We start from the raw sequence: 26,177 nt of genomic DNA on the forward strand, positions 1-26,177 counted from the left end.
GTGCTAATCGGAGGTCAGTACAATTGTTAGACCGTCATAGTAATGTGGAATTTCAATTGATGGGAATTAAGTCTTATTCATTGAAACTATCGACATTTAAAGAGATCAATGTTTCTATATCCGGATTAGCATATCTGTCTGTCCATCTGTCAGTCTGAGTGCCTGCCTGTTTCATTCGGTAATCATTGTTATCATTCTGTTATCATTCTGTTATCATTCTGTTATCATTCTGTTTTGCGCGCCTCCGATTAGCACGGTTGGCTACTTACAGTGCGAAAGAAGTTCAACACACATCATTGCTAACTATTTTACTGTTAAATATTTTCTTCATTTCATACAAAAAAAAACTAACCAACGTGGAGCCCGATTCCAATCCACGGCTGGATAAAAGCCTCTCCACGTCGGCTTGATTGTGGGGGGCTCTCTAACCATATTTTACCACGCCGGTCACTCTGGGTTAGTGAAGAGAGGCCCTAGACCACTTTAGATACCACTTTAGATTCCACTCGCCACCGGCGTTAGCCATGGCTGGGAAAGCGAGCTCAGGTCACCGGGGTCATAGCGCAGCAGTGCATTAGCGACGGCCACCACCACACCACCCCCGTCACATTTAATATTTATATTAAAAAACAAACCACTTATATCTTTTACTATTTAACTAAGGAAAGCGTCAGACAATGGCTTTTCCGGCCGAGCAGGAACAAAAATGTTGATTTCTATTTTCAAGGGCAGAAATTGACTTCGCATCAGCGATATTCAGTGCCAACACCCAGACCAGAGGATATCCTCACATGCAATTGCAGACACGCACACTCGGTAAAGATTCCCCGTGCAGCCTTGATAACTATGTATGCTGAACTTCCGTCGCACCGTGTTAATCGGAGGTGCCAAAAACAGTCGGTCCCAAGAGCCTTTTAAAGTACTTTTAAAAGACTGTTGGGACAACGGCTGTTTGCGAGCACCTATTACGACTGCAAACAGCACTCAGGCGTGTAGCATGGCCTGTACCATTCCTGGTGAACTTTGTTTCCACAAAGATGACGTTTACACATTTCACCAGGTACCTATTTGAGGTTGGGTTGACCTCGAAAAGGTTCAACACTGATTCAGATGTAACTGACTCCTGATATCGTACGAACAATCACACACACACGTGCCCAAAAACACAGAACCAACCATTTGTACAGGTTCTGTGTTGAGCAGACTTCGCTACGATCCTGGCGACCTGCGATCAACGCACTACTAGCGGAAAAGTCGCAGTGAACCTTTCCCGCACGTCAGCACCACCAATGGAGAGACGAAGGTGGACAGGCACGTGCTTGCCACACCACCCTCCCCCCTTACGTGCGCCTCAAAAGGTGCTCGCACACAATTGTACGCAGCCGCACGCGCGTGGGAAAGTACCCTCCATGCAGCCTGATGGACGGTTCGGGGAAATCGCTGCTAGCGAGCGCCCATTCGGGTGAGCGTGGCTCACGCGACGGTGAGGTGGAGCCGGATCCAAGCTCAGCCGCCTCTCTTTTCTCAGCGCTTGACGCTCGCGCACTCTCGTGCAGAGGGCTTGCTACGAATTTGACGAGCGCCTTGCTCCACTCGTGCCGCGTCCGTCAGTGCTGCCAGGCTTGTCTCCTGATGGGGAAGGTGCTCTGACCTACATTCCACGGCCCTCTGCTGCAACGTCCCCGCTCGCCTCCTCCTCCTCCTCACTCGACGCGGCAGATGCCCTCCCGGCAACCCGCCGCTCGCACGCTCGCTCGGCGAAGCGCCGCTCGTGCGTGAGCGGCAGCGCGCCGTGAGGCCCCCCCAGGCCACTGGTTGAGCGAGCGCACCTCCCGCTCGCTCCCCCCCCACCTCACCCCGCACTCACGCCCGTATCTCAGAGGACAAAGACAAAGGATCCCCCGTGTAGCCTGTCACAGACCGTTAGGGGCAAGTGCTGTTAGCGAGAAGTTCCGATGAAGCCAGGTCACCGGGTTCATAGCGCAAGGTGCTATCCCGGTGTTCCACTGCTCTAACGCATACGTACGTACACATAAACAAATACTTACAAAGATCCCCCAATGAGCCTTCACAGTAAGTGCTGTTAGTAAGCACCTATGAAGGCTGGCACAGTACACGAGGGGGGTGGGTGGCCAGCACCACGCCCGGGCCGCCGTTGTCTCCCCAGTGGCAATGTTTAACTCACCACTCCAGGTACTAAATTGAGGCTGAGTCGACCTAGGGGAGGCCCAGGACCTTTTAGAATAATCGTCACTGGTGTTGTCCGTTGAGCGGGAATCGAACTTGGATCACCAGGTTCTGAGCGCAGCGCGCTGAACGCTCCGCTACAGCTCCCAACACCCCACATCGCTTCCACTCCGTGACACCCCCACCGTCTCCCTCACTCGCTCACCCAGCGTCGTTCTTTTGCACCGCCCCCACTCTCTCGAGCAGCCCGCTCACCTGCGCTGCCTGAAGCCTCCGTTTCCCCCCCCTCTCTCTCTCTTAACGCCAGTTCATCGACCGGCCGCTCATGTGCAGTTTATTTTCTTCCGCTCCGTGGATGCAAACACGCCCAACGGAAAGGGGGCAGTGTGAGGAGGGACCGCACGTGCCCGGGTCGACGGCTGAAGAAATTCAATGCGGCATTTGTCAGTGGGAACATTTGGGGTGTTTGAAACGCGTGCGTGCTTTGGCGAGTTTAAATTCGGCTTCTCATAACGAGGCAGAATGGGTCCATTGGACCGGTTAAGAATTCGCGTTTCATACCGGAGGGATTTCATCGATGCCTTGGAGCAAGGATCATGCAGGCGCTGAACGTCTGAATGCGGCAACAAGTGCTGACCGTGGCTTGTGGAGCCAGTGTACAGAGGTCACACGGCAAGTGTGGCCACATGGTCATCCATCCCTATGATGGTAAAGTAGACACACACTAGACTCCGAAAACTGGCCATCGATTTTACATCGATATTACATCGATGACCAGTTTTTTGGGGCGCTGTGCTGGCGAGATGTTATCTCCCTCGCCTAGTATACAGGAGGTGGTGCATGCTCTCTCCGGGTCCTCCGGTTTTTCCCTCCACATTTAGAATCAACGTCACGAGTCTAGAATATTTGGCTGCTATAAATTTGCACGTGATAAGCCACTTCGTTGAGCTGTCATTTTCGCTTCTGAAAAATAGCTACAAAGCTCAGTGGGCCTCAGCCAGTAAAATAAAAACAGCCGATCGTAGTTTGGCTCAACGTGTTGTGACCGGTGACACAGGGTGGTGGCCACTCACCGCGTCGCAGCCGGTGCAGGCGGTGTCTCCGGCGTCGTCGGCGGTGCACGTGCGCCTCCGCGTGCGCGTGCCGCCCCCGCAAGGCGCGCTGCACGGCTCCCAGGGGCCCCACGGCGCCCACGACGCGGGCACGGGGCAGCGGGCGCGCTCGTTGCAGAACCTGCGCACGCGCGAGTGCCGATGAGGCGCACCGAATCAAAGTCTAACCGTCGGTACGTGCGGTGGTGTTTCGCGCCGTTCTCGTAGCGCGAGGCTCTCGCGAAAGGAGCTGTTGCCACAGGTGACGATAGCGTCTGTAGTTGGGAGGATCACGGCAGGGGGGCGATGCCGCTACGTCGCTTTACCCAATGAGGTTATTTGCTAAGAGTGGACCGTGACGCCCGGACGCACACGAATAATGCCGTGCGATCTTTACGTCCGCTGTGAAGCAGATGGCGCTTTGCTTTTTGTTTTGGCTAAATAAACCCACGGTATTAACCAGGGCGGCCGCCGGGCTCGTACCGCGAACCTCTGCGGAAAGCGGGAAATGCGCTACCAAATGCGCCATCGCTCATCCGTGTCACGCTTATTCGCATCGTCCTTTCCTACACGCGCGTCAACGATGGGCGGCTCTAAACATCGGGGCTTCACGTAAAAATGTCAGTGTCTCCCTGCTCGAATGAGAAACGCTGCAGCGAGACCGCCGCCGTTTGTGGCCCTGAATCAGTGGTGAGAAACGTCTCCCCTTAGGTCACCACCGCCGATGTCCCACGGAGTGGTTACACGTGTTAAACACACTGTGCACTACTGGAGGGATGGTAAACAATGCTTCAATTATAAGTCAAGCTCTTTAGCAAAAGCACAAAGAGTGCGGATAGAGGCCCTGTGGAGCTCTAAAGAGGATGCCTTTGCTTCTTCCGGTTCAGATCTGCGGAATTTGTCATCCTTTAGGCAGAATGGCTCAATTTCTGAGCCGCGTGGACTTTCCAATGCAGGCTCGGGCTCACGAATGGACATGAGCATCGAGCACGAAGGCACACTGACTTTGACACTCCGCATGGGAGATTTGAAAAGAGCAGGTGGCTAATCAGCGCTGAGGATGTACGAGGCATGATAAAACAAACAAGGTCATCACCTCACGGCGATGGAAGATGCGGCGCTACTCCTGCGGAATGCGACACTCGGACTTTTCTGTCACCCCTCGTGCGTTTGCGTGTATGTGTGTGTGTATACACAGTTCTATGCGTACATGCACACATTCGAATAAACACATGCGCACTCGTACCTATGCAACGATGCACAAATTGGCCAACGGCAGGCAGGCAAGACCACGGAGGGTGTGTGTGTGAACACGGTATATGTGCGTGAACACGGGGAAATTATCAACGTTAAAACAGGCACCGGTGACGGCAGACACACACACCGAACCCGCCGGATAAGCACGGGCGCAAGCGTGAGGACGGGCAAGCACACCGGCGAGGAGGGCCGGAAGCAAGTCATGCTGGCAGGGCGGTTCGATGGTGCAAGGTGGCGAGGCAGCTCGGCTGTCGGTCACAGACGACCAAATGATAACAAAAAATGGTAAGAACGCGAATAAATACGCGTGAATGGAAGCGTCGATGATGAGCTGCAACTGACAACTTCGGCTGCCATGGCCTAAACTGTAGCTCGCTTGTGACTGATGGGGAATAGTTGGATGCGAAGGGCCGGATGCACGTTTGCTGTGATTGAATGCGTGTGTGTGTGTTTTTAAGCTTTGTAAAGCCAATGTATGAGCCGACGTCGAGCTCCCACACGATGAAGGTTTCAGCGTTGTCGTATACAGCTAATTAAATTACCGTGAAGGTGTAACCATATTCATGTCATGGCAGTGATGAAGATGGTTTAATTATATTGACTAGCATTGAAATGTGAACTAGGGCACCATTTTGATTTAAAGCTTTCGAGACTGCAGGGATTCATATTCTTGGTTCTTTCGGTAAAGTCATGTAGAAGGGAAATAATAAAATAATAAAAATATTAAGCAATAATTGTTTAATATTTATATTACTTTAATAATTGTTTTATATTAATATTATTTTATTATTTCCCTTCTACGTGACTTTACCGAAAGAAACAAGAATAGGGCACCGTTTATTATTATAATTGCAGTGGTTTACCCAGGAAAGCCTGACTGACTCTCAAGACTCTTTTTCAGGTGGGTCCTGCCAAGTTTCTGCAGAGGGGGGTGATATTGCTGCTGTGTGTGATTCCAATTGAGTCATTTGCTGGTCAAAATTTCAACTTTGGCATATTCGGCCAATGTCAGTTACAATGTACGGTTTTTGTTTTGCTATGGGAGGAAATCGGAGAAGCCAGAGCAATCCCAGGCAGAACAGGGGGAGAACATCCAAACTGCACGCAGCAAGGCGCCCGGGTCGGGAATCGAACCCGGGCCCCTTCTGTCTGGGAGGCACGGGTGTTGCCGCAGTGCCACCCTGCTGCTGCCCCCCACCCCCAATTCTTTAATTTATCATTTGTAGTCTTTCGATGGTATGTTCCATCTTTTTTGTTTTTTTCGGTAAAGTGACTTTACCGAAAAAACCAAAGAGTATGGACCCTTGCAGTCACGAAAACTTCAAAACTAGAATGTTCCATCTTGTTGGGGGTATTTATATCCAGGTACGTAACCATATAATCATCTTTCAATGTGCATACATTGTGAACAAATCGAATCTTAGACGCACGATTAACTTCTAGTAATGTGAGCGTAGGAAATGATTTTGACCCACTGACGAATCGTTAATTATTTCGTATATTCTGTACCTGCAATTATCCACACTGCTCGTTCAAGCATTCCTTGTCAGTCGTATCAAAGCTATTGCCTCCTGTTATACAAACTATATTCTAATCTAATAGGTTTTTTTTGACCAATTGAGTAACTGCTGCAGCTCTGAATGGATGTCGTAAACGAAAACAAAAAATTGTTGGCGATGTTTGTTGACAAAAAAGACTCCACCGAAAATGACAAGTCTTCCGTACATGAACGTACCAGTAGTACTGCCGTTTTGTCTGCTTGTGTGTTCTGGGAGCGATGCCGTGGCCAGGCAGGAGAGGAGTGGGGGGAGGGGGCGTTAGGTACACATGGGATGTATTGCACCACAGTTTGCACGGTGGCATCAGTGTTGTTCCTTAAGATTGCATCATTCATCAGATGGGACTTGTTTGCCAGCATAAAAAAACTGGAAAAAGGGCCCCATAGATATGACTGCTCAATCCCGAGCTATGAACACTTTGATACTCGCATTACCTTTGTGTTGTTCGCCTTTTGGCGTCCTCTGGTCTCACAGTGGCAAGGCCATAAAGAAGGCTGTCTCTGGTGTGGGCCAATACGTTTAAAAAGCAATGCGTATATTATCAGAGCCTGTTTGTTTGCATACTTTGGCACAAGCACGCGTGGTTAACGCAAACTTGATGCCTTCCAATAGTTATCTATTTGGACATCTTAATGCCTGTTTTATTGCCAGAAAGGGTAAAGCCTATTCTTATATGTATATATTTCTTTTCAGCATTCATCAAAAAGCGCGCAGCTCCGTGCAGCCTATGACCCCTCTGGGATTATTTAGAGTGAGTGCCACTTTGTGAGATATCAGGAGCAGTTGTCGTATGGAGATGCAGCATTGGTTGCCCCCGCCGTGAACATGTTACATTTGCACCCTTGGCCCAGGGAAGGCTGACAAAAATGATCACCACCCCATTGCTCACTTGAGCAGAGAGGCGCATTGAATTTTGATCCTGAAATGAATATTATAGCGATGCAAAGAGAGCGATGTTTATGGGCATTTTTTTTTATTTTAGAATTTCTGCTATGTGTTCTGACACTGAGCCTGATTGACTTTGGCATCTCATGGTCATTGTTTTTTTTTTACTTCGTATATATGTGACTTGTGTTCACGGTCTACCCACATCCATTGTTTGTCTTTGGCGAGGTTACAATTTACCCATAAAACGGACGAGTAAAGTATCCTCCAATGTTTCCGCACTATCCTTGGGAATGCACGATTGTAACGCTGGCCGGAGACAATGGCTGAGCGTATGCTGCTTGTCATGGAGGTTTCCGGTGCATGCCCCGGCTACTACTACGACTGTGTTAACCATAAGACATGCATCGTCTGTACAAATGTTATTTAAATGCAGTAATTATTTTATTATTGCATTATTTCCTGTTATCCCAGACAACCAGAAAGGCTAATCCCGCAGCTTGGAGAGTTCTTGCTGCTGCTGTGCTGTTATTTCGGAGGTCAGTCCACTTGCGTTAATACCAATAGAGCAAACACCACATTGCATTACAATTCCTTTCAAATCCTCCCAATCAAGCAATAAACCATCGCGCGAACTCCGGTCATCCTCGCAGCAGCGGCTTTCGGCTAGCCATCGAACAAAGACGGTCACCGCATCGTGCGCTTCTGGGTGTGCTTCTGCGGTCGTCTGGAACGTTCTTCCCTTCCAATATGAGGAAGCCACCGGAGCTGTGCACTAATACAATCTAAAATTGAAAACTCATTTCTTTAGAACTGCTTTTTGTGTTTAGTTTGCTGTCCTTCCCTCACACCTCCGATTAGCGCGGTGGGCTACGTACTGTGCGAAAGAAGTTTAACATACGTACTGTACGTTCACTCGGAGACTGATTACTTTTCAAAACACTGAGTAGTGTGCGGTCCACCACCACAAAGCCCCCCCGCCCCCCCCCCCCGGCAAACTTCAACAAGGGCCACTGCACACCGCAAGGTTGTCCTGCGAAATTCATTGGCTCTCGGCAAACATTTGTTATGGTTTACGGCCACCAACGGCCAGTTAACACACTTATGGACCCACGTGCATAACGATGACCTGCGTTTATAGCACGCGGCCATTAGCCCCCCCCCCCCCCCCCGAGGGGGTGCCCCTCTTGAGGCCCACTGCATGCGCTGCCGACGTTCTTGAGAATTTGCCAATATTTGACATTTAACGCGCGAGTGCACGAAACAATTTAATGTGCAAGAGCTTAATGACTAAAATTAATTTGGCTTAATTCATCGCCCTTTACTTCACCATCTAATATCCTAATCAGATTCGTTTTCTGCTGTTGCAATGGGGACGTGAGCCAGCTCGTCCTCGCCGTCGTCAGACGTGATCTACCCACTGCTGGATGAAGGCCTCGCCATCTCCCGCAGCTTTACGATGCAACAATCCATCTCGTTCCTTCGCGCGAGCTGATTTCAACGCTTCGACTCCGTGGTGGAAATCCCCTTGAACGCGTTCCCTCAGTTGGCTTCTACTCTGTCCTTCATCCCTCCCAGCGACCTCTCCTGCCCAAGGTGGCTTACTTTTTTTTACAGTCAATATATCGTCTTAAACTTGCGTTTTAACTCGGGTCCACGTGTCCCACTTTCAGTGTAATTAGGAAATGTGCGCTTGCCCACACTTCCTTGAGAACTTTTCAGATTTTATTCCATATTTTTTTGTCAATGCCCAAATCTGTCCTCGATGGTAATAGAAACTGATGAAACGCATTCTTTCTCAACAGGCCCATTGGCACATTACTTTTCTTGATTAATGTCGGTTTCCCAAAACCACTCCAAGCTGCTCTCGTGAATGGGAGCGAGGGAGCTACGTGGGGATCCAACGGAGAGGGAGTAGTCGTGTCTCCGTGCTCAAACAAGTATGGGCAGCGCTACCCTCCACACGAATTCCACATTCCTATGGTGGGAACCACTCTCATCGTAGGCCAACTGCTACTAATCATAATATCATTCATCTAAATTTTTCGATTTAAAGCTTTCGTGACTGCAGGGATTCATATTCTTGGTTCTTTCGGTAAAGTCACGTAGAAGAGAAATAATAAAATAATACAAATATAAAACAATTGCTTGTGTTGCAGTCTAAACATCGTGAGCATTTTTTTTTATATTTATATTATTTTATTATTTCCCTTCTACGTGACTTTACCGAAAGAACCAAGAATATCCTTCATCTATCCAAGGAAGCCTCAGTGAGTGCCAGAGGTGGGACAAAGTCATTGTTATGCAAGTCCAAGTCGAGTCGCAAGTCATCAAATTCATGACTCGAGTCTGACTCGAGTCCAAGTCACATGACTCGAGTCCACACCTCTGGTGAGTGCCACATTTCTTTTCTTGAGAGGATCCTGCATTGGCATATTTGAGCAAATTCCTTACTCAGGAATTGCTTTTTTTGCACGAAAGAGGAAACTGGAATATCCAGAGGAAACCCACGCCCATGAAAACACGAATTTAAAAAATCCAAAAGGAGAGGTATGCCCCATCTTATGTACGTGCCGTCTCCTGCAGCTCAGGGCAAGTCAAACATATAACTCCAAAGCACTGGATTCGTGGCGTTGCAGCTTGCAAGCGGCCTTTTAGTCTTCAGTCCAATAAAGTGCAGTTGAGCAACCCACTTAGTACAGTGAGGGTGGGGATTTGCTTTGCTCTACATGGCTTACATTGGATGGCAATTAGGACAATTATGCAAATGAGACCCTGTGTGTGGCTCATTAATTTGGGTACAGATTTTATTACGATCAAGTTCAAGGCAAGGAGAGTCAACTGTGTTTCTAAATCACCTCAAGAAGATTTTTTTTTTAATCGGCACATTTACATATTTTAACTTCTTTTCGAAGGCAGTCATATTTCAGCAGTGCAATTAAACGTTCGCAAGGAATGGTCGTTTTTAGGCTGCAAAATAAAAACAATTGGGTTTTTAGACACAGAGGAATCCGTAGCTGTAGCATATATAATTTTGAAAAACAGAAGCCACAATTAAATCTGTAAATCTCATTGAATATATGTATATTTCAATAATAATGATCTTTTTGCACTTAATTCCTGGCACAAATTGCACGTGCAAGCCATTTGGCAAAGACTTTCCGGTAAGAACATAAATGATTGGTGATTTAGTGAAATAATAATACAGGCTAGTGCATTAGAGGTAGATAATTTGTTTTGGACCATTATTCTGTGTTTATGCACTGTGATTTGTTTCGACTTACATGGGACAGCACTTACATTTCATTAAACATCACATTGCATGCCCTCCCTGACGTGTTCTTGGGTTGTTACCGCACGGTGCTTGGTACGATGTCTGACGTTCCCCACCACTTGAAGAAAAAACGTCAAACGCCGTGCCGAGAGCCACAAAGCACAGCCGCGGAAACCCCACCAAGTAGTCACAGCATTGCAGAACTCGCAAAGTATATATCTCACAGTCATCTCCACGGCTGGCTCAGAGCCATTGGCAAGATACAAATAGCCAAGGGAGCCAGCCTCTTTCATGCTCACTCCTCCGTTGAGTAGCCCCCGTAAACTGGTATGAGTCGGAAAAAGGTTTTGCCTTTTTAAATATAACTTTAGACACCCACGGGTACAATCAATGCATCGCCACGGTGCTGCGTAACGGGAATAACACATCCCACGCGTCTCTGGTTGGGCAGCCCTGTGGTTAAAACACCCAAATTCAAATTGGAAAGTTGTGAATTCAAATCCCAGCTTGGAACAGACTCAGAGCATCAACCCTCTGGGATGTCTCAAATTGGCCCCCTACTATTGGAACTCAACCATCGTCATCCTACAGACAAACCAACAAAGTGCAAATGAGATAACGCCTAAGCATATATAGATAGGACCGCAAAGCCAATTGTTGGCACCAGCTCATCGCGTGTCTGCCTGCCTGCCTGTCTGTTGTTCCTCGTGCCTCTGAGTTGCTCACTCTCGTAGAGAGTGTTGCAAGTCAACGTTATTATTATCATCAGTACTACCCAGCACTTTGTTTATTGTGGGCGGTGTTGGGGGAGTTATTCCTAGGGACTTTGCCATCTCTCCACAAATCCTCTCCAGCCTTCCCGAGGCAAACCCACACACCCACCAGCCCGCCCGCCCAGCCACCCAATACCCATGCCAATACCCGGCCATTCGCCACTAAGTGACGGTGATGTCGCCAAGGCCCCTGTGCCAGGCCAAGTGCACTTTGACGCCGCGTGAAGTATCACAGGCTCGCTAACAGGAGGTCTCGGGACAGGACCCAGCAGGTGCCACGGGTTGGCTGACTGAGATGACCAGTAGATGCACCACAAGCCGTACCCCCCAGCCCCCCCCCCCCCCCCCCCCCGTGGTCCTCACCTCTCCTCCCGGCTCTGCCCCACGCACACGCGGCCCCCGTGCCGCGGGCTGGGGTTGCTGCACGAGCGCTGCCTCGCCTGGAAGCCCATGCCGCATGACGCGCTGCAGCCAGACCACGTGGACCACGGCGTCCAGCCGCCATTCCTACAGCAGCAGCAGTCACAGCAGCAGCAGCAATGCAGTGTTAATGATTGACTCCGCAGTCGTAGCTGTAGTAGTAGTAATAATAATAGCCACGATTATTGTTTAGTACATTGAGAATTCAGAAACAAAATCTGAATATTTATTTCGACTGGAGGAATCCGATGAGCTACAGAGCTATTTTTCACAGATGTTGTAAATATTCTTGGGTCTTTCGGTCAAGCCACGTAGATAAATCAAATAATAAATAAAAATAAAAATTATAAAAATAAAAACAATATCAGATGTTGTAAATGTCGTGGATTTGCTCTCCAACACACCGCTGTGCTGTACTAGTAACAAATTGACACGTTCTGTTTACGTGACAAACCTTACTAATTGGCTGCGTCAGGTGTTGGCGGGTTTAACGACACATTTATATTTACGCGATCTAACCTAAAAAACATGTATTATGGAGTTTCACAGATGTCCAGTATCCGCGTCGTTATTTGAGAGCAAGGTTACCCGGACGATGCAATGCTTCACAGACGGGTGCAGTGCGACGTTGCGTTTTGTGACGTTGCTGTGCAGTCTTGCCCAATTGAATAGTCTGCGAGTCATTTTACAAATCTGGCGAATTTGGATGGTCACGCCAGGACACATAGCCTTCAACATCCACTGTGAAGCGTGTATCGATGCTGAATACTTTTTAAAATATGCATTTTGTATTTATTTACCAGGTAAGGCCCACTGAGCGATGTAGCTCTTTTTCACAAGCGCCTTCGGCCAGAAATAATAGCTCAACGAAGTGGCTTATCATCACGTGGGAATTTATGGCAGACAAATACTCTAAAACGCGTGCAGATTCTAAATATGTGGGGGGGGGGGGGGGGGAAACCGGAGGACCCGGAGAGAAATCAACACGACCACGGGGAGGAACATGCAAACTCAAAATATACAGCGGGCGTCATCGAGATCGAAACCCAAGAACCTCCTGTATACCAGGCGAGGTAGTTAATATCTCGCCACCGTGGTGCGATTAACCAAGGTGGCCCCCTTAACCACGAACTTCTCCAATTAGCGGCAAATGTGCTACTCTCCAGACGCGTCACCAGCCCCGGTAATTGTCCTTAATATTCTGTAGTAGCCGGGGTTGGATTTCTGGCCTTGGCCCAATTCTTGGCTACGATTCATGAAAACAGTGCCAAATGATATACGATCCTGTCTCTATGTGGACTTGGCCTTAAATGAGCGCCAATTGTGGTATTTCAGTATCGGCAGTGGGGAGACAAAGGTGGACCGGGCATGGTGCTTGCCAATACGTACTTAACAAAGCATCAGCTCATCAATTCATGTCGATTAGTTGATGCGGCGAATCGTGCATGCGACAATCGATATGCAAATGATACCCAAATGTTTAGGATTCATGGAGTGAACTGAATTGTGTGACCAAGGAAGAAACAGCTGAGCACGAATGTCATTTTAAAAAACAGACGGTGAAAATTACACAAAGAAATTGATTCTTGAATTAAAGAACGACCCGAAATCATAATAACTCGTCGTTTTGCTGGTGGGGTGAAATGTTTATAATACCTACTGGTCATAATCATGTTCCATGCCAGCCTGAGTAAATGTTCCCTATAACACCACTTGCCCCATGCGTCTAAGGCTAAATGGGGGATCCTTGTGATGCTCGTTAGCAGCTGTAAAACGTTCCGAATGTTTGCCAAGGGCCAATGAATTCTATCGACAACCTTTTGGCGTGTAATGGCCCTTGTTGAAGTTAGCAATGAAGAGACCTTGCAATGAATGGGATTTTAACCTAATTATCTCCACGAGTCAACTGATCTGCCTTCTGACCTGTTTTGTCATTGGAGGCATGAATACACACAGAGACACACTGTATTTTAATTGAATGCGTTATACAGACAACACAATGAAATCTGGATTTGTATAGCAGCTAAAAGTACTGTCTCAAGGTGCTGTACAAAAGAGTGGGCATTGTTCATCATGGGAAGAAGAGGCACGTATGTTGTGTAGTTTTAAAGATGAGACATTCAGTTATAGCCCAACAATAATTGAATTATCATGGCAATTAAATAACGACTAACTATGGCAGACAAGTGCGGTTTTGTTATCTCCTGCAATAGTATAACTCTCGAAATAAAATTGCGTAATTTGTAGTGTACTATCAAGAACTCCTGGACAGTAATTACTATTTTATTTCACCATTAAAAGGTCATTGTCCTTTTATTTTCCGGAGTGGTGTAAGATCGGTCAGGGCACTGCACGATCTACCCTCGCCATGACGAACATCAGTGGCGACTGATGTCTGAACTCGTCCTGGGCTCACCCCTTCACCGACCCACACTAACCAGCGTGGTGAAGTATGGTGAAAGAAAAAACGAAATGGCATGACGAACTTTTCCCATTCTATTTTCCTCAAGGGACGGCGTTCACGCGTGGCATGTTGCACCATCGCGTGCGTTGGGGGGTTGATGTGTTTTACGGAAAACGCTGGTGTATTTTTCATCGTGGATGTTATTTTGGCAATTGGCTACCAGCCAACACTTGCTATATTTGTAACTGGATACTTGACATCCACGAGCTCAAACATATGCTTCCCATTAAAATGTCACAACATTACTTGGCAGCTGGGAAATGAACCGGCAAAATTTGGGCTCAGATAAGTATTTTTCTTCCAGACCCGACAAAAAAGTGCAAGCCTATTATCATCATTCACCTCTCCAACATCTGTGCGTACCACAATGCCAAAGCCATTTCCAGGACTGGAGAAGCCAAGCATCCCTATCGACAGGCATCGTGAATGTGCATTTCTCTCTGCACTCTAGCAAATGAACTGTGCGATGGTGCATTTGTTGCGCTGAGTCTAAAGGGAGCTCGCCTGGGTTAGAGCGCTTGCAAGTGGAAGGCTGTTTGATTATGAGCTGACTGTCCATCAACCTCTCCCCAGGGTTAATGAAACGAGCGTCACTTGGCAGCCAGTCACCCATGTCATCCTCTGGAAAGACTGGCCCTCGCCACATGAATGAGGAATTTACACTCGTGCCTCGGGGCTGCAAATGTAGTTCATTGCCACCCCTCGCTCGTTTGGGCAGAGTTTTACTGACTTAAGCCAAAGAGAGTGAGAGAAGGATATGATGTGATTCATTATTTCATTGCCCACAATGCACCCAGATGGCGTGTAATAATGCAAGGAATGGCCCTGTTCGTGGATGGATCTCGCTTACAACGCCAGGCAACCACAATCCAGCCACATTTATGCAAGACAAACATCGCTGATGAAACTCAGGGAATTGTAACCGATCAAAGGAGGTTTGCTGCTTGCACAAAACGCTGCTCAAAAACATTGCTTCAGGCAAGCCTTTTGGCCGGCGGACCGAAGCGTAATTTCAATGCTATTTATTTATTCCGTAAGCAAAGCCGACCCCGACCCCCTTTTGTTTATTCATTTAAGCGTTCCATTATTTTCTCACCTGGAGCAGTTGGCCACCTGCACGCTGGGCCCCGGGCAGGGCCGCCCCCCACAGCCGGGGACCGGGGAGTCGCACGCCCGGCGGCGGCACTGGCAGGACGAGCCCCCCCCCGTGGAGCTCCCCCCCGCGGAGGCCCCCCCCACGTCGCCGTCCCAGTGCTGGCACGGCTCCCACGCCGACCAGGGTCCCGGCCCGCCGTCCACGGTCAGGTTGCGCACCTGCGAAAAGAATCGCGGGGTCAAAGGGTGTCTCGCGCACGCTTGGAACGCGGAATGGGGCGACGTTCCGGGTCACCACATCTGGAGGTACGAAAAAGAAAACCGGGGACATATCGCGGGAAAGAGGAATATCTCACGGCAGCTGAAGAGGGGAGAACTACTTTGAATTATCCTCTGGATTATAAGATGCTCACAACCCAGCCCCCCGCCACCCCAAAAGTTGCGCCCGGCATCAATAAAGTTTAAAATATTCTGGACCCACACACACACACACCTACCGGATTGCAAAATGTACTCCCAACTGCTTTTAAAATACAGGGGGAAAAAGAGCATCTTATGATACAGAGAATATGACAATACAAATGCAATCTTGACTGGTGTGCTGTTTACACAACTGACAAAAAATTAACCCGTAAAAACAAAGTTTTTCACTCTAAATCCTTTATATGCGTGGCGGCTAGAGTCCTCTCGTCCTCTGACTTGAGATGGCTGCCACCTATGGGTCAGATGATTGTCTGCCAGCATTAAGCAATTGGTAATTAAATATTGAAGTTTTTTTCCCTAAACAGTGTCAAATTTTGGAAAAAAAAATTTCACGAAAATTAATTGTCACGCACAACGAGTCTGTGTGGAAAATGTCAGCTCGATTGGATCACGGGATGTGTGTTAAAAAACGACCGAAAGATTTGCACGGTCGTAAGCAAGCACGCAAGCATGCAAGCAAGCAAGCAAGTGAAGTTAATATAAAGGATTTTAAAAAAATGGGAACTTTGTGTGTCCCACGGAAACGTGCAGATTCATCGGGAAGGCTGCCTCAAAGGGTGGAAGGCGTCCTGGCAACCGCCACCGCTCTGAGTCCGCTGGTGCAGGTTCTGCATTTTTATTTGTTGGCCACATTCACATCTGGGTTAAATGGTAAGAAGCGCATCGCGTAAGGCGAGTTTGCCCATTGTAACACAAAGCGATTTTCTTTTTTTGATGCCAAACGCAACTTGGGAATTGGGCTCATATTTACATGGGGCTGAGACCAAATGTCTAACTTGTCGGTGCCACCGAAGGAGTTGGCATAACTTAGAAGGGTTCATCTTCTTGGTTCTTTCGGTAAAGTCACGTAGAATGGAAATAATAAAATAATACAAATAAAACATCATAAAATAATTCTCACGACGTTTCGGCCAAGCCTGGTGGTGTTCATTCAGACGCTGTCTTTCTGACAGACCTGTTCTTCACCTGAGGACGGCTGCTTGCTATGTGGCCGAAACGTCGTGAAAAATTATTTTATTATGTTTTATTTTTTTTATTTTATTATTTCCATTCTACGTGACTTTACCGAAAGAACCAAGAAGATGAATCCCTGCAGTCACGAAAGCTTTAAATCGAAATTTAGTAGGGTTCTTTGCAAAAATCTATAACCATAAATGACAGTTGGATGCAATATTCACTGAGACTGTATTCACATACTGATTACATTTTATTGGACTGAATAAAAACACGAATCTAAGGTTTTTAAATTTCAGGTCGTACCAATTTCTTCTCTGGCCCATGAACTAATCGTGTCTGGCCTATGGACCAATGTTCCACTCTCGTAAAGTCTGGGATTTGAACTCACAACTTTTCGAGTCTTAGTCAAGAACTTTACCACAGCGCCACATGGTTACAAAACATTGGGCATCGTGAGAGTGAAGGGTAGAAGGATGAAAAAAATTACATTGGGAATATCAATCTCAGTCCAAACATATTTTTTATATGGAACATCAGAGCTAATGTTGCCATGGCCATCAATCTTTCATTTCTCATTGTAGTATCATCAGTCAACAGTACAATAACGGCATGACTTTGATAATCGACCAATCAGCAACAACTCTAATATCTACAATGTTCAAAATACCACCCCTGGCCATGTGCTCATTCAATCAGGGAGCAATGTCTCAGGAATGTCAGAAACTTTTATTTGAGTCATCCATTCTTCTGTGGGCGTCTCAAGATGCTCCGGGTAACCGTTGAAGTGAACCGCTTTGTGTTGAACATAGATCAGGATTGTGGCAGCAGAGCCATGCTCACCGGGCAGGAGGTGACATCCTGTCTCCAGGATCTTCTGCCATCCCAGTTTTCTCGGAGTCGAATGCAGCTTCTCAGTATCCCATCCCAGCCACAGTAGGGGTCTCGTGCCCGCAGACACGCGCTGATCCCCGTGGCATTGCAGAAGGGATGCAGGGGAATGCGGTGGAATGGGAGAGAGGGAGGAATGGAGTGAGAGAGGAAGAGACAGATAGCGGGAGAGACAAGATACAAGGATGGCTTTAATTGCGGCAAGATGCTATGGATGCTCCCACAGTAGTGTTACGTTGAGCAAACTGGACTTACGATCCAGAGTTCGCCAGTTCGATTCGATTTCCTGGCGTGGCACTTGAAACACGTAAATGGGGCCGGACACCATCACACTGCGGGTGGGGGGTATATACCTCGACATGTGCAGGTGTGCATGTGCGTGCGTGGGCGTGCGTGGGCGTGCGTGCGTGGGCGTGCATGCGTGCGTGGGCGTGCATGCGTGCGTGGGCGTGCATGCGTGCGTGGGCGTGCATGCGTGCGTGGGCGTGCATGCGTGCGTGGGCGTGCATGCGTGCGTGGGCGTACATGCGTGCGTGGGCGTGCATGCGTGCGTGGGCGTGCATGCGTGCGTGGGCGTGCATGCGTGCGTGGGCGTGCATGCGTGCGTGGGCGTGCATGCGTGCGTGGGCGTGCATCCGCACCTCTCTGTGCCGTGCGTGGAGCATCTCTCGAGTGGCAGGCGCAGAACGCCGCCGTCCACGCCCACAAACAGAGCCTCGCCCCCTGGGTCCACGCGCAGCGCTCTGATTGGCTGCTGCTGGACGGCTGGGAGGAGCTCCATCTCGTCGATGACGCATCCAGTGGCGGCTGCCACCTTCTGAACCGTGCCACGCTCTGCCAACCGGAGGACAACAACGATCTCAGTCTCGATCAGTCGACACGTATGCGCCACTTCGTAGGTTTTTCGCGGTACAAGCCGACGTGTTTTCGGGTTGTCCCGTGTGTAGTTGGGCGTGATGTCTGACGTTTCGCTCCGTGTGCCGCGAGCTTCTTCAGGGACTGAATTGGGGTCTCATCTGAAGAAGCTCATTCACTCAAATAACTCCCAACAGGGAATTGTACGTCATCACTTTTGCTCCATTAGTTGAGTGATATAACAATGCCAGCTTTATGATTTTACATATGTGTATCTAACACACACTGGCAGGTATATTTATATACACACTGTTTAAAATAGGTGATTAGCAGAAAGACCCTAAATACGAATGCTGAATACTTTAATAGTGAATCTTGGAGTTCAGGTGTGTCCCCTAGGCAAAATAACGAATGAATGGTGAGGCGTGAGACTGAACAACATTGCCCCTGATGACTGACCTCCTGACCTTCATCTTTAAAGCCTGAACGTACGCCACCTCTGGTAGAAACTATCCCACACAATCAGACACATGCCCCTCATTATCAGAGGCCCCTCCCATCTCACCTGTGGCCAGGTAGAGGATGTGTTGGACGGCCGTTCGGCCGGACGAGGAGGCCTGCGCTGCCGCCATGCTGTGAGCGGCCACGTGGGAGAGGCGCACCCCGGGCTGGGCGACGACGGGACGCCCCCCGAGCGGAGCGACGGCCTCCGACATGAGCAGCAGACGCTGAGCGTCGGCCAGGCTGCGCTCCGTCAGGTTCACGTTGGGGCCCTCGGACACTCGGCCACACTGGGGGCAGAGAGAAACGTCGGAAGTTCAGACGCTGCTGCCGGCGGTGTAATGGTTGGCACACTGGACTTGCAATCCGGAAGTTGTCGATTCAGTTCATTCTCCCGGCATGGCAGTTGCAACAATGGTGCAAGTTTCTTAAATCCATCATCTCTGTCCAGCCAGAAATGTGAATAATTACACCACAGTGTGGTGGGATAAAGTGAGGGCATTCCCACCACTTCCAAGACGTTTGGGCAGCATGGAAAAGTAGGCCCTCCAGAGGGCCTGTCTAGAACTCCCTCTAATGGAGGCCATTCTGCCAGCAATGGCGTTCAGAAAGCAGTTTTGGGAGTGCACCTTTACCATGACGTGTTATTAGTAACGAGGGTGGAAAGGTACCGAGCCATCATTAGCATCATTCAGAAGAGGGGCATTATGACGCACACATTCATCAGTTCAAAATGTGTTTTTTTTTTATTGTGTCCACGATACACACGTACAATTGTACGTGTGTGAAGCTCAATTATTTTTGCTTTATATATGTATGTATGTAATTAGTTCCAATTTTATGCCTTTGGTACATAAGGTTGTTGTAAATATCTCTGCATGCTCAAGCAAGTTTTGGGTAGTGCTCATATCCACTTTCATGTGGCAATGCATTCGAATTTTATTGTTTCCCAGCCACAGCACGGTAGTGAGCAGCGTTACATAGTTGGCAAAGTGAAATATATGAAACGTCACTAAAATTGACTGCACTGCGTACTTTACGATTCACAACGCCTTCATGAGCGCACATCTCGCGGACATAAAACGCTTACAACAAAATCCTGCGGCACAAACGGCCGTTAAATATTACAATGTTCGTGCGCTCCTACAGAGAGCGAGGCCTATAAAACAATATTCGCTGATGGTATTATGATGCTATTTTCTCGATGTTTTACTGCCACTATTTCAAAAAAGGGTGTTGCGGTGCGGATGGGAAAGTAAATTTCAGTGAAAGAAGGAATTGTACAAGAGGTGTTTAGTGTCTTATTAAACGATATGAACTGCTGAAAGCCAGCGGCCTGTGGTTGGCCTCATCACAGAGCTTGCTATAAGTTCATGTCAGGCTTTGCTTTGAAGCCTGTCAGAAATGAGAGGTTGTTGCTTCTCTGTTGCTTATCTTCCTCTGGCTGTCCAAACTCTACAGATCCTTCCCCCACATTTATTTCCAGGCCCAATACTCTCTCTCTCTTTTTCTCTGTCTGTCTGTGAAGCGTCTTCATATGCAGCACAGGACTACTATATATCATCTCAACTTTCTGTCCCATACTTTTCTCCTCTTTCCCAGCTAACAAAACAAAACACCCATCTTCTTCAAACGTTCTCTAAGCAGGTTTTCCCACTATTTGGACAAGCCTCTGGGCATGCAGTCAAATATCGATGCTTTATAAATAAATAAAAATTGCATTATACTGCACTGTACTGCACAACAAAAGCCAGCAGTCTAAATGGGTACACCGCAGTCGATTGGAATGTGGTGGAGTAACGTGTGGATACTCCCATCTCTTTATAAAGGTCTAGATGGGCTTTCTAGAGCTCCCTCTAGTGAAGACCCTTCTGCTAGCAGTGGCATGAGAAAGCAATTTCAGGGCTGCGCATTTAACTTTCACACAACAGATCCCACTGCACAGGTGACATTTGCCCTGTAGAGAGACTGGCCATCATCGGAATGTTGCATTTCCACCACTGGCTCAAGGCCTGAAAGCAGATATGAGTGCTGTCCCGTGCTCATGTGAGTGAGAAAACACTTTGATTTGACTTGCGAGCCACAATCTGCTGAAACGCAATAATATTATTTTCCATTTTAACCATTGTGTACGTGTGTAGGGGAGAGGCACCTGAAAGTTGGGGTTGGGGTTGGGATGGACCATCCAAGCTGCACGTGGGCCCTCCTGGTACTTGAAGGGTCCGTTGAAGGCCTCCGCGATGCTGCTGATGTTGTACGCGCACACCGCCGATGCCTGCGGACCACTCCTGCAGAGAGCACAACAGCCCGGACGTAAAGCGCCAAACGTGAATTCAGTGTTCATTCCCAGCCAGGGCTCCGTTACAGCCAGGTGTGGTCGGGATGGTGGACACACTTGGCATGCCTACTTCAGTCTGCAAGCGACCCAGAAAAATATTCGGTGAGAAACTAAGTCCCGCTCTATTTTAAAGAGTGCCCAAAGCACAGAGGGATGTGTGCTCAAAATTAGAGACGTAAAGAGGCGTGTGCTGATCAGGCAAAAAAGACAAATTAGTCGTGACGCTGGGCTGTTAATTAAAGCCTTAGGCACAGCACATCTACAATGGTACTACTTTGTGTGATGCCAAAGTGTATCTGTGCTCAAACAAGTAGTGGGACCACCTTCATGTCTGTTGAGGGCCCAGAGCCAACTCTGTAAATTCCACCTTCCCGTCGTGGGTTGAAAAATGAATGTCACTTTTGTGGTACGCTAACTGTGGGAATTGCGGAATGTCCCCACATTGCGATTGAGATTATAAAACTCTGATTATCACCTTCATGTTACGGTTTAGCGTTAGCCAAACCGCAATGTCATCCAGCCAAATTTTCCATACCACTGCCCCACATTATAACCAAAAAAGACAAAGATCCCCTGTATAGCCTTAACAGACTTTTGGGGCAAGTGTTGTTAGCGAGCACCCATGAAGGCCGGAAAGGCCAGCACCACGCCCGGCCGCCTTTGTCTCCCTAGTGGTGATGTTTATACGCACCAGGTACTCACTTGAGGCTGAGTCGACCTAGGGGAGGCCCAGGACCGTTTTAAATAATCGTCACTGGTCTTGGTGGCCGTGAGCGGGTATCGAACCCGGGTCGTCGGGTTCGTGGCGCAGCGCGATAAACGCTACAAGACCACGTTACATCCACACACACTTTCCATCGCGCCCAACACTGCATGTGCTCACCCGCTGGTGGAAAACAGCCCATAGAGAAGCCCGGCCTCGGGCAGGTAGACGGCGCTCCGCAGCTCCGGGTACTCGGGCGCCGCGTTGCCTCTCCTCGAACCCGAACTTCCGGATCCGGCGGCGGCTCCGGCTCCCCCGGCTCCAGAAGAGGCCGTTCCAGACGACGACCCCGAGCAGTCGAGACGGGCCTTCATGTAGGTCGTCCACGTGTCCTCCAGCAGGAAGCGGCCGCCCAGGTCGTTGGCGCAGACGCGGGCGACGCGCGACACGACGCGCCGCCCGCACTCCTGCTCGACGGCGAGCTCGCGGAACGCCACGTACACAAAGCCACCCGCCTCCCACGCCAGCACGAAGTTCGGCTCTGCAAGGAAAGCAAAGGCCGCTTGTACTTTTTTTTTTTCTCCGGGTCCTCCGGTTTTTCCCTCCACGTTTGGAGTCAACGTGCTTTTTCGAGTATTTGGCTGCTACGTATTTCCACGCGACGATAGGCCACTTCGCTGAGCGATCATTTGTGGCCAGTTCACTTCTGAAAAAGAGCTGTGTAGCTCGGTGGGCCTTACCCGTATCGAATGAGACATACTTTAGCTTTAACCTCTTACGTACGTAGCCAACCGTGCCAATCGGAGGGGAAAAGGCTCCGTCTGCCCTGCCCGTCCGCAGTGCTCGACGATTTGAGGCCCGAGGCATTCCGCGAACCGAGCAGATGCTTAGGAACCCAAGCAGATCCTATTAAACATAACGAGCTAATTTACATCTTTATTTTTTATTATATCACTACATCTCTGTCTCTCTCATTTAACTCTTCTGTCATCTGAAGAGAATTTTATCAATTGAATGGGGGAGGAGCTCAAATATTTGCTTTGCTCAGGCCCCCAATGTGCATTGGATTTTGTAATCGGAGTTCAGTGATCTCAGGCTTTACTGACGACGAATCAATCTATTACTATGCAGTTTGGTAATCCTAAAATATTACTTTTAAATGACTGAACATTCACCCTTTGCTTTAAGATTCGGCGAGGTCCATATCTTGATAAAACGACCAAACTAGAGGGAGGGGGGCGATCGGGGAGGGGGGGTACAGAGGTGGGGCGCTGGGGGTAGAGGGGTCGGATGGTGGGGGGGCATGGGGGCAGAGGGGGTTGGGGGAGGTGGTGGTACCGTTGAGCCAGCGAGAGTTGTACTGCGCGGTGCGCAGGGTGGGCTGCCCGCCGAGGCTCCGGTAGAGCGCCGGGTCGCGGCCGGCAAAGTCGACGGCGGTGGCGGCGTAGAGCTCCCCGCGCGCCGTGAGCAGCGTGGCGCTGCTCTGCCGCGGGTCGTACGGACAGCGAGCCACGCCGTTGATCGTGTCCAGCACGCGGTTCATGTTGCCCAGCTGTGCGGGGGCAGGGGGCACACGAGGGTCCGCGTCAAGCCGTGGGGAATTCCCGCTCGATTGGGCGTCGGGGCGGCGCTCCCCTCTTGTATTGCAGCCCTTGAGCCGGTGATGCAAATTCCACATTCCCGTGGTGGGTGAGATTCTATCCACAGGAGAACCCCTGTTGACTTCCCCGCAAAGCGGTACTTGTTTTTATCGACCCCGGAAGGATGATGGGCGGAGTCAACCCCCAACCAGGATGTGAACTCGCAACCTTCCGATTGCGAACCGATCGCTCGACTGCAGAGGCAACTCGCCAGCAACATTTTTACGTAAAAAAAATTATCTCAGAAAATATCCACTCAGTAGTTTGCTTCCTTTTTTGCTTGCAAATTACATGTTATACAAAACAATGGCTATTAAATTCACACCCTGTTATTCCTGTGTTTCAATATCAGTTACATCCTTGATGCTATGTGCTGTTGGGGCCCTTACATTCAAATAAAATCAGGCCCTATTCAAACGTTGGCAGAATCACGCAGTCGTTGCAGCCAAATCCGTGGCATTGTCTTGTGAATTGGTCAGTTTTGTGCCAATATTTGTGGAAATTGCCTTTCCCCAGTGCACTGTATAACGAGCTCCCCGTCTCTGGCTGGGTAGGATTCAGCCACAAATCTTCACTTGTGTGCCCAAACGACACAGCCTGAATCCCAGCTATTTGAGATCCAAATTTCAATTGACCGAGCAGCTCTACGTCCCTGTAGGCTTAGCGTGGCTCTGGCAGCTTACGGCTGCGAGTTGTCCGTGCGCCTTCATGTCGTGTGGCCGTTTGCGCTCCCCTGCGCGACAAATCCGGCGGCCTGAGTTCTATTCCCGCTCTAGGTCGACTCAGCCTCAAATGAGTACCTGCTGCGGTGTGTAAACATCGCCACTCGGGAGACAAAGGCGGCCGGGCGTGGTGGTCGCTACCCACTCCATCATCTGCCGTGCTTGCCTTCATAAGTTGCTCGCAAACAGCACTTGCTCCAACAGTCTGTTAAGGCTACGTGGGGGAATCTTTGTCTTTTTTGTATCTTTGTGTAGCAATGCAAAGCGTTGGCGCAGTAGCGTCTGCACCACCTGCGCCCGTGGTCCTGCAGGAATGCGTGAGCATGAGCAGCACTTTCCCCTCGTCCGCGGAAGCTCCATCGGGGGGGGGGGGGGGAGTTGGGGGGGGGACCTTCATCTTTTTTGCTGCGGAGACTCCGACCCACCGTGCGTTCGGTGCAGATGGGCGAGAAGGCGTTGGTGCCACAGCTGAAGAGCCTGCTTGCCCTCACCAGCAGCACCCGCACGTAGTTGTGGCACTCCTCCTGTCCCAACCATTCAACCGCACACCGACGCTCACGGACCGCGCGACGTATCGGGCAGCTTGGGCTGCGGAGTCGTTTGCGAGTTCGTACGTCGAAATTCGTTCGCGCCGCACGTAGCCAACCAGTGCTCATCGCAGGGGGGATGGACAATGAACTCAACACAAAAAGATTTCCAGGCTCCATTGGGTTTCAACGCAGCCCCCCCCCCCCATAATCAGCCGTCATCTACACTGCTGGACGAAGGCATCCTCATCTCTCGCAATCCTGCGGTGTAACAATCCACCGAGCACTGGCTGATTCCATTGCTCCATCTCCGCGGTGGACGATCCTCCCTCTCATGGTCACGTTCCGTTCCATAGATGCCGTTGCAGCATTATTCTTGACCATCAGTCATCGTCCCTTCCAGCAGCATGCCCAACGCAACCCTTACTTTCTGACAGTTTGAATGTTGTAATTAACCTGTGTATGTTCTATAACCCATGTGATCCTCTTTCATCGCCTTGAGACATTAGTGAAAGGCGCCTAACAAATAAATATCGATTATCATCATACCTTAGGAATACGTGAGGGATTTGTTTTTGGCATTGGCATCATGTAATGAAACGGAGACTCCTATTGAAACTCACATTCACGGAGGAGTTTCACAGCAGTGCACGTGAGGGATGGTCTGCAGAAGCAGACATCACAGAACCATTGCTGAGATCCTTACAGGTAATCTATCATCCACACTAAATGGCAAGCACTTTTCCACCTGCATTTCGAGAGTGTGATTATCATCACTAATTGTCAGATATGGAATTGAGCCAAATTAAGAGCAAGTACAAATGTCATCAGTTTTTGTTTTGTTGTGTGTGCTGCCAATGCTGACTGGGTGAAGATCACCGTCTCATTTCACGTGAGAACCCGGTTTCAATCACAGATGGCTGCCAGGATAAAAATCCAGGAATCAACTTTGTGAAAGCGAATAGAGGTTGCTTTTTGAAAACAGTGGATGCTTCTTTGGCTTTTTTTACGTTTACAAACAATAACATTATTTTAACCATAAAAACCTCACGAATTCTCCAATTGATTTCCAGAAGGAATGGCCCTGCACAACTGCCAATTCGTTTTCAATAAGTGCTGGTTACGGAAACTACTTTCAGAATTTGCAACCAATGTCAGAAGTCTCAAAAAAATCCAACAACGTTTGCTTCCAACGTGCTGGATGATAGGCGTGCACCAAAATGCCGTGCTTAAATAGTGCACGGCACATACATTTCTTCCCAGCAAATTAAAATCCAAAAATCGAAAACACACTTCCTGATCAATTTGTATAGCCAAAATGCGTGCTTATATAAGCGCAACCCTTCGCAGTGCCTTCCTTTCACGTTCGCTTAGCGTGGAAATTGAAAGAGAGAGAAAAAAAACCTGTTCATGTGCAATATCACAAAGTCACAGTGTCTAAATTAGGCTGCGACACTTGCAGGCCGCTGTGATTAATTAGGGTGGCACAGCAGGCTCACATCTGACACATTCACCTCCTGAAAACCCCAATCACAGTCCTGCTCCTTGTGATTAATTA

At 49.0% G+C, this 26,177-nt stretch overlaps 1 protein-coding gene across 1 annotated transcript in view; it reads right to left on the minus strand.

Annotated features, from left to right (window-relative positions):
• Positions 1 to 26,177, minus strand: part of LOC144721057 (semaphorin-5A-like) — a 159,285-nt gene that overhangs the window by 20,525 nt on the left and 112,583 nt on the right. Inside the window, exons 6-16 of the mRNA XM_078598373.1 lie at positions 24,518 to 24,616; positions 23,069 to 23,282; positions 21,911 to 22,271; positions 20,842 to 20,977; positions 18,754 to 18,979; positions 17,975 to 18,167; positions 17,286 to 17,406; positions 15,007 to 15,224; positions 11,390 to 11,533; positions 6,271 to 6,303; positions 3,261 to 3,420 (exon numbers count right to left, since the gene is read on the minus strand). Coding sequence (XP_078454499.1) covers positions 3,261 to 3,420; positions 6,271 to 6,303; positions 11,390 to 11,533; positions 15,007 to 15,224; positions 17,286 to 17,406; positions 17,975 to 18,167; positions 18,754 to 18,979; positions 20,842 to 20,977; positions 21,911 to 22,271; positions 23,069 to 23,282; positions 24,518 to 24,616 — 1,905 coding nt within the window. The remainder of the gene's footprint in view (positions 1 to 3,260; positions 3,421 to 6,270; positions 6,304 to 11,389; positions 11,534 to 15,006; positions 15,225 to 17,285; positions 17,407 to 17,974; positions 18,168 to 18,753; positions 18,980 to 20,841; positions 20,978 to 21,910; positions 22,272 to 23,068; positions 23,283 to 24,517; positions 24,617 to 26,177) is intronic.

The sequence above is a fragment of the Lampetra planeri genome, chromosome 10 (assembly GCF_965212315.1).
Source record: "Lampetra planeri chromosome 10, kcLamPlan1.2.h2, whole genome shotgun sequence".
Lineage (NCBI taxonomy): Eukaryota > Metazoa > Chordata > Hyperoartia > Petromyzontiformes > Petromyzontidae > Lampetra > Lampetra planeri.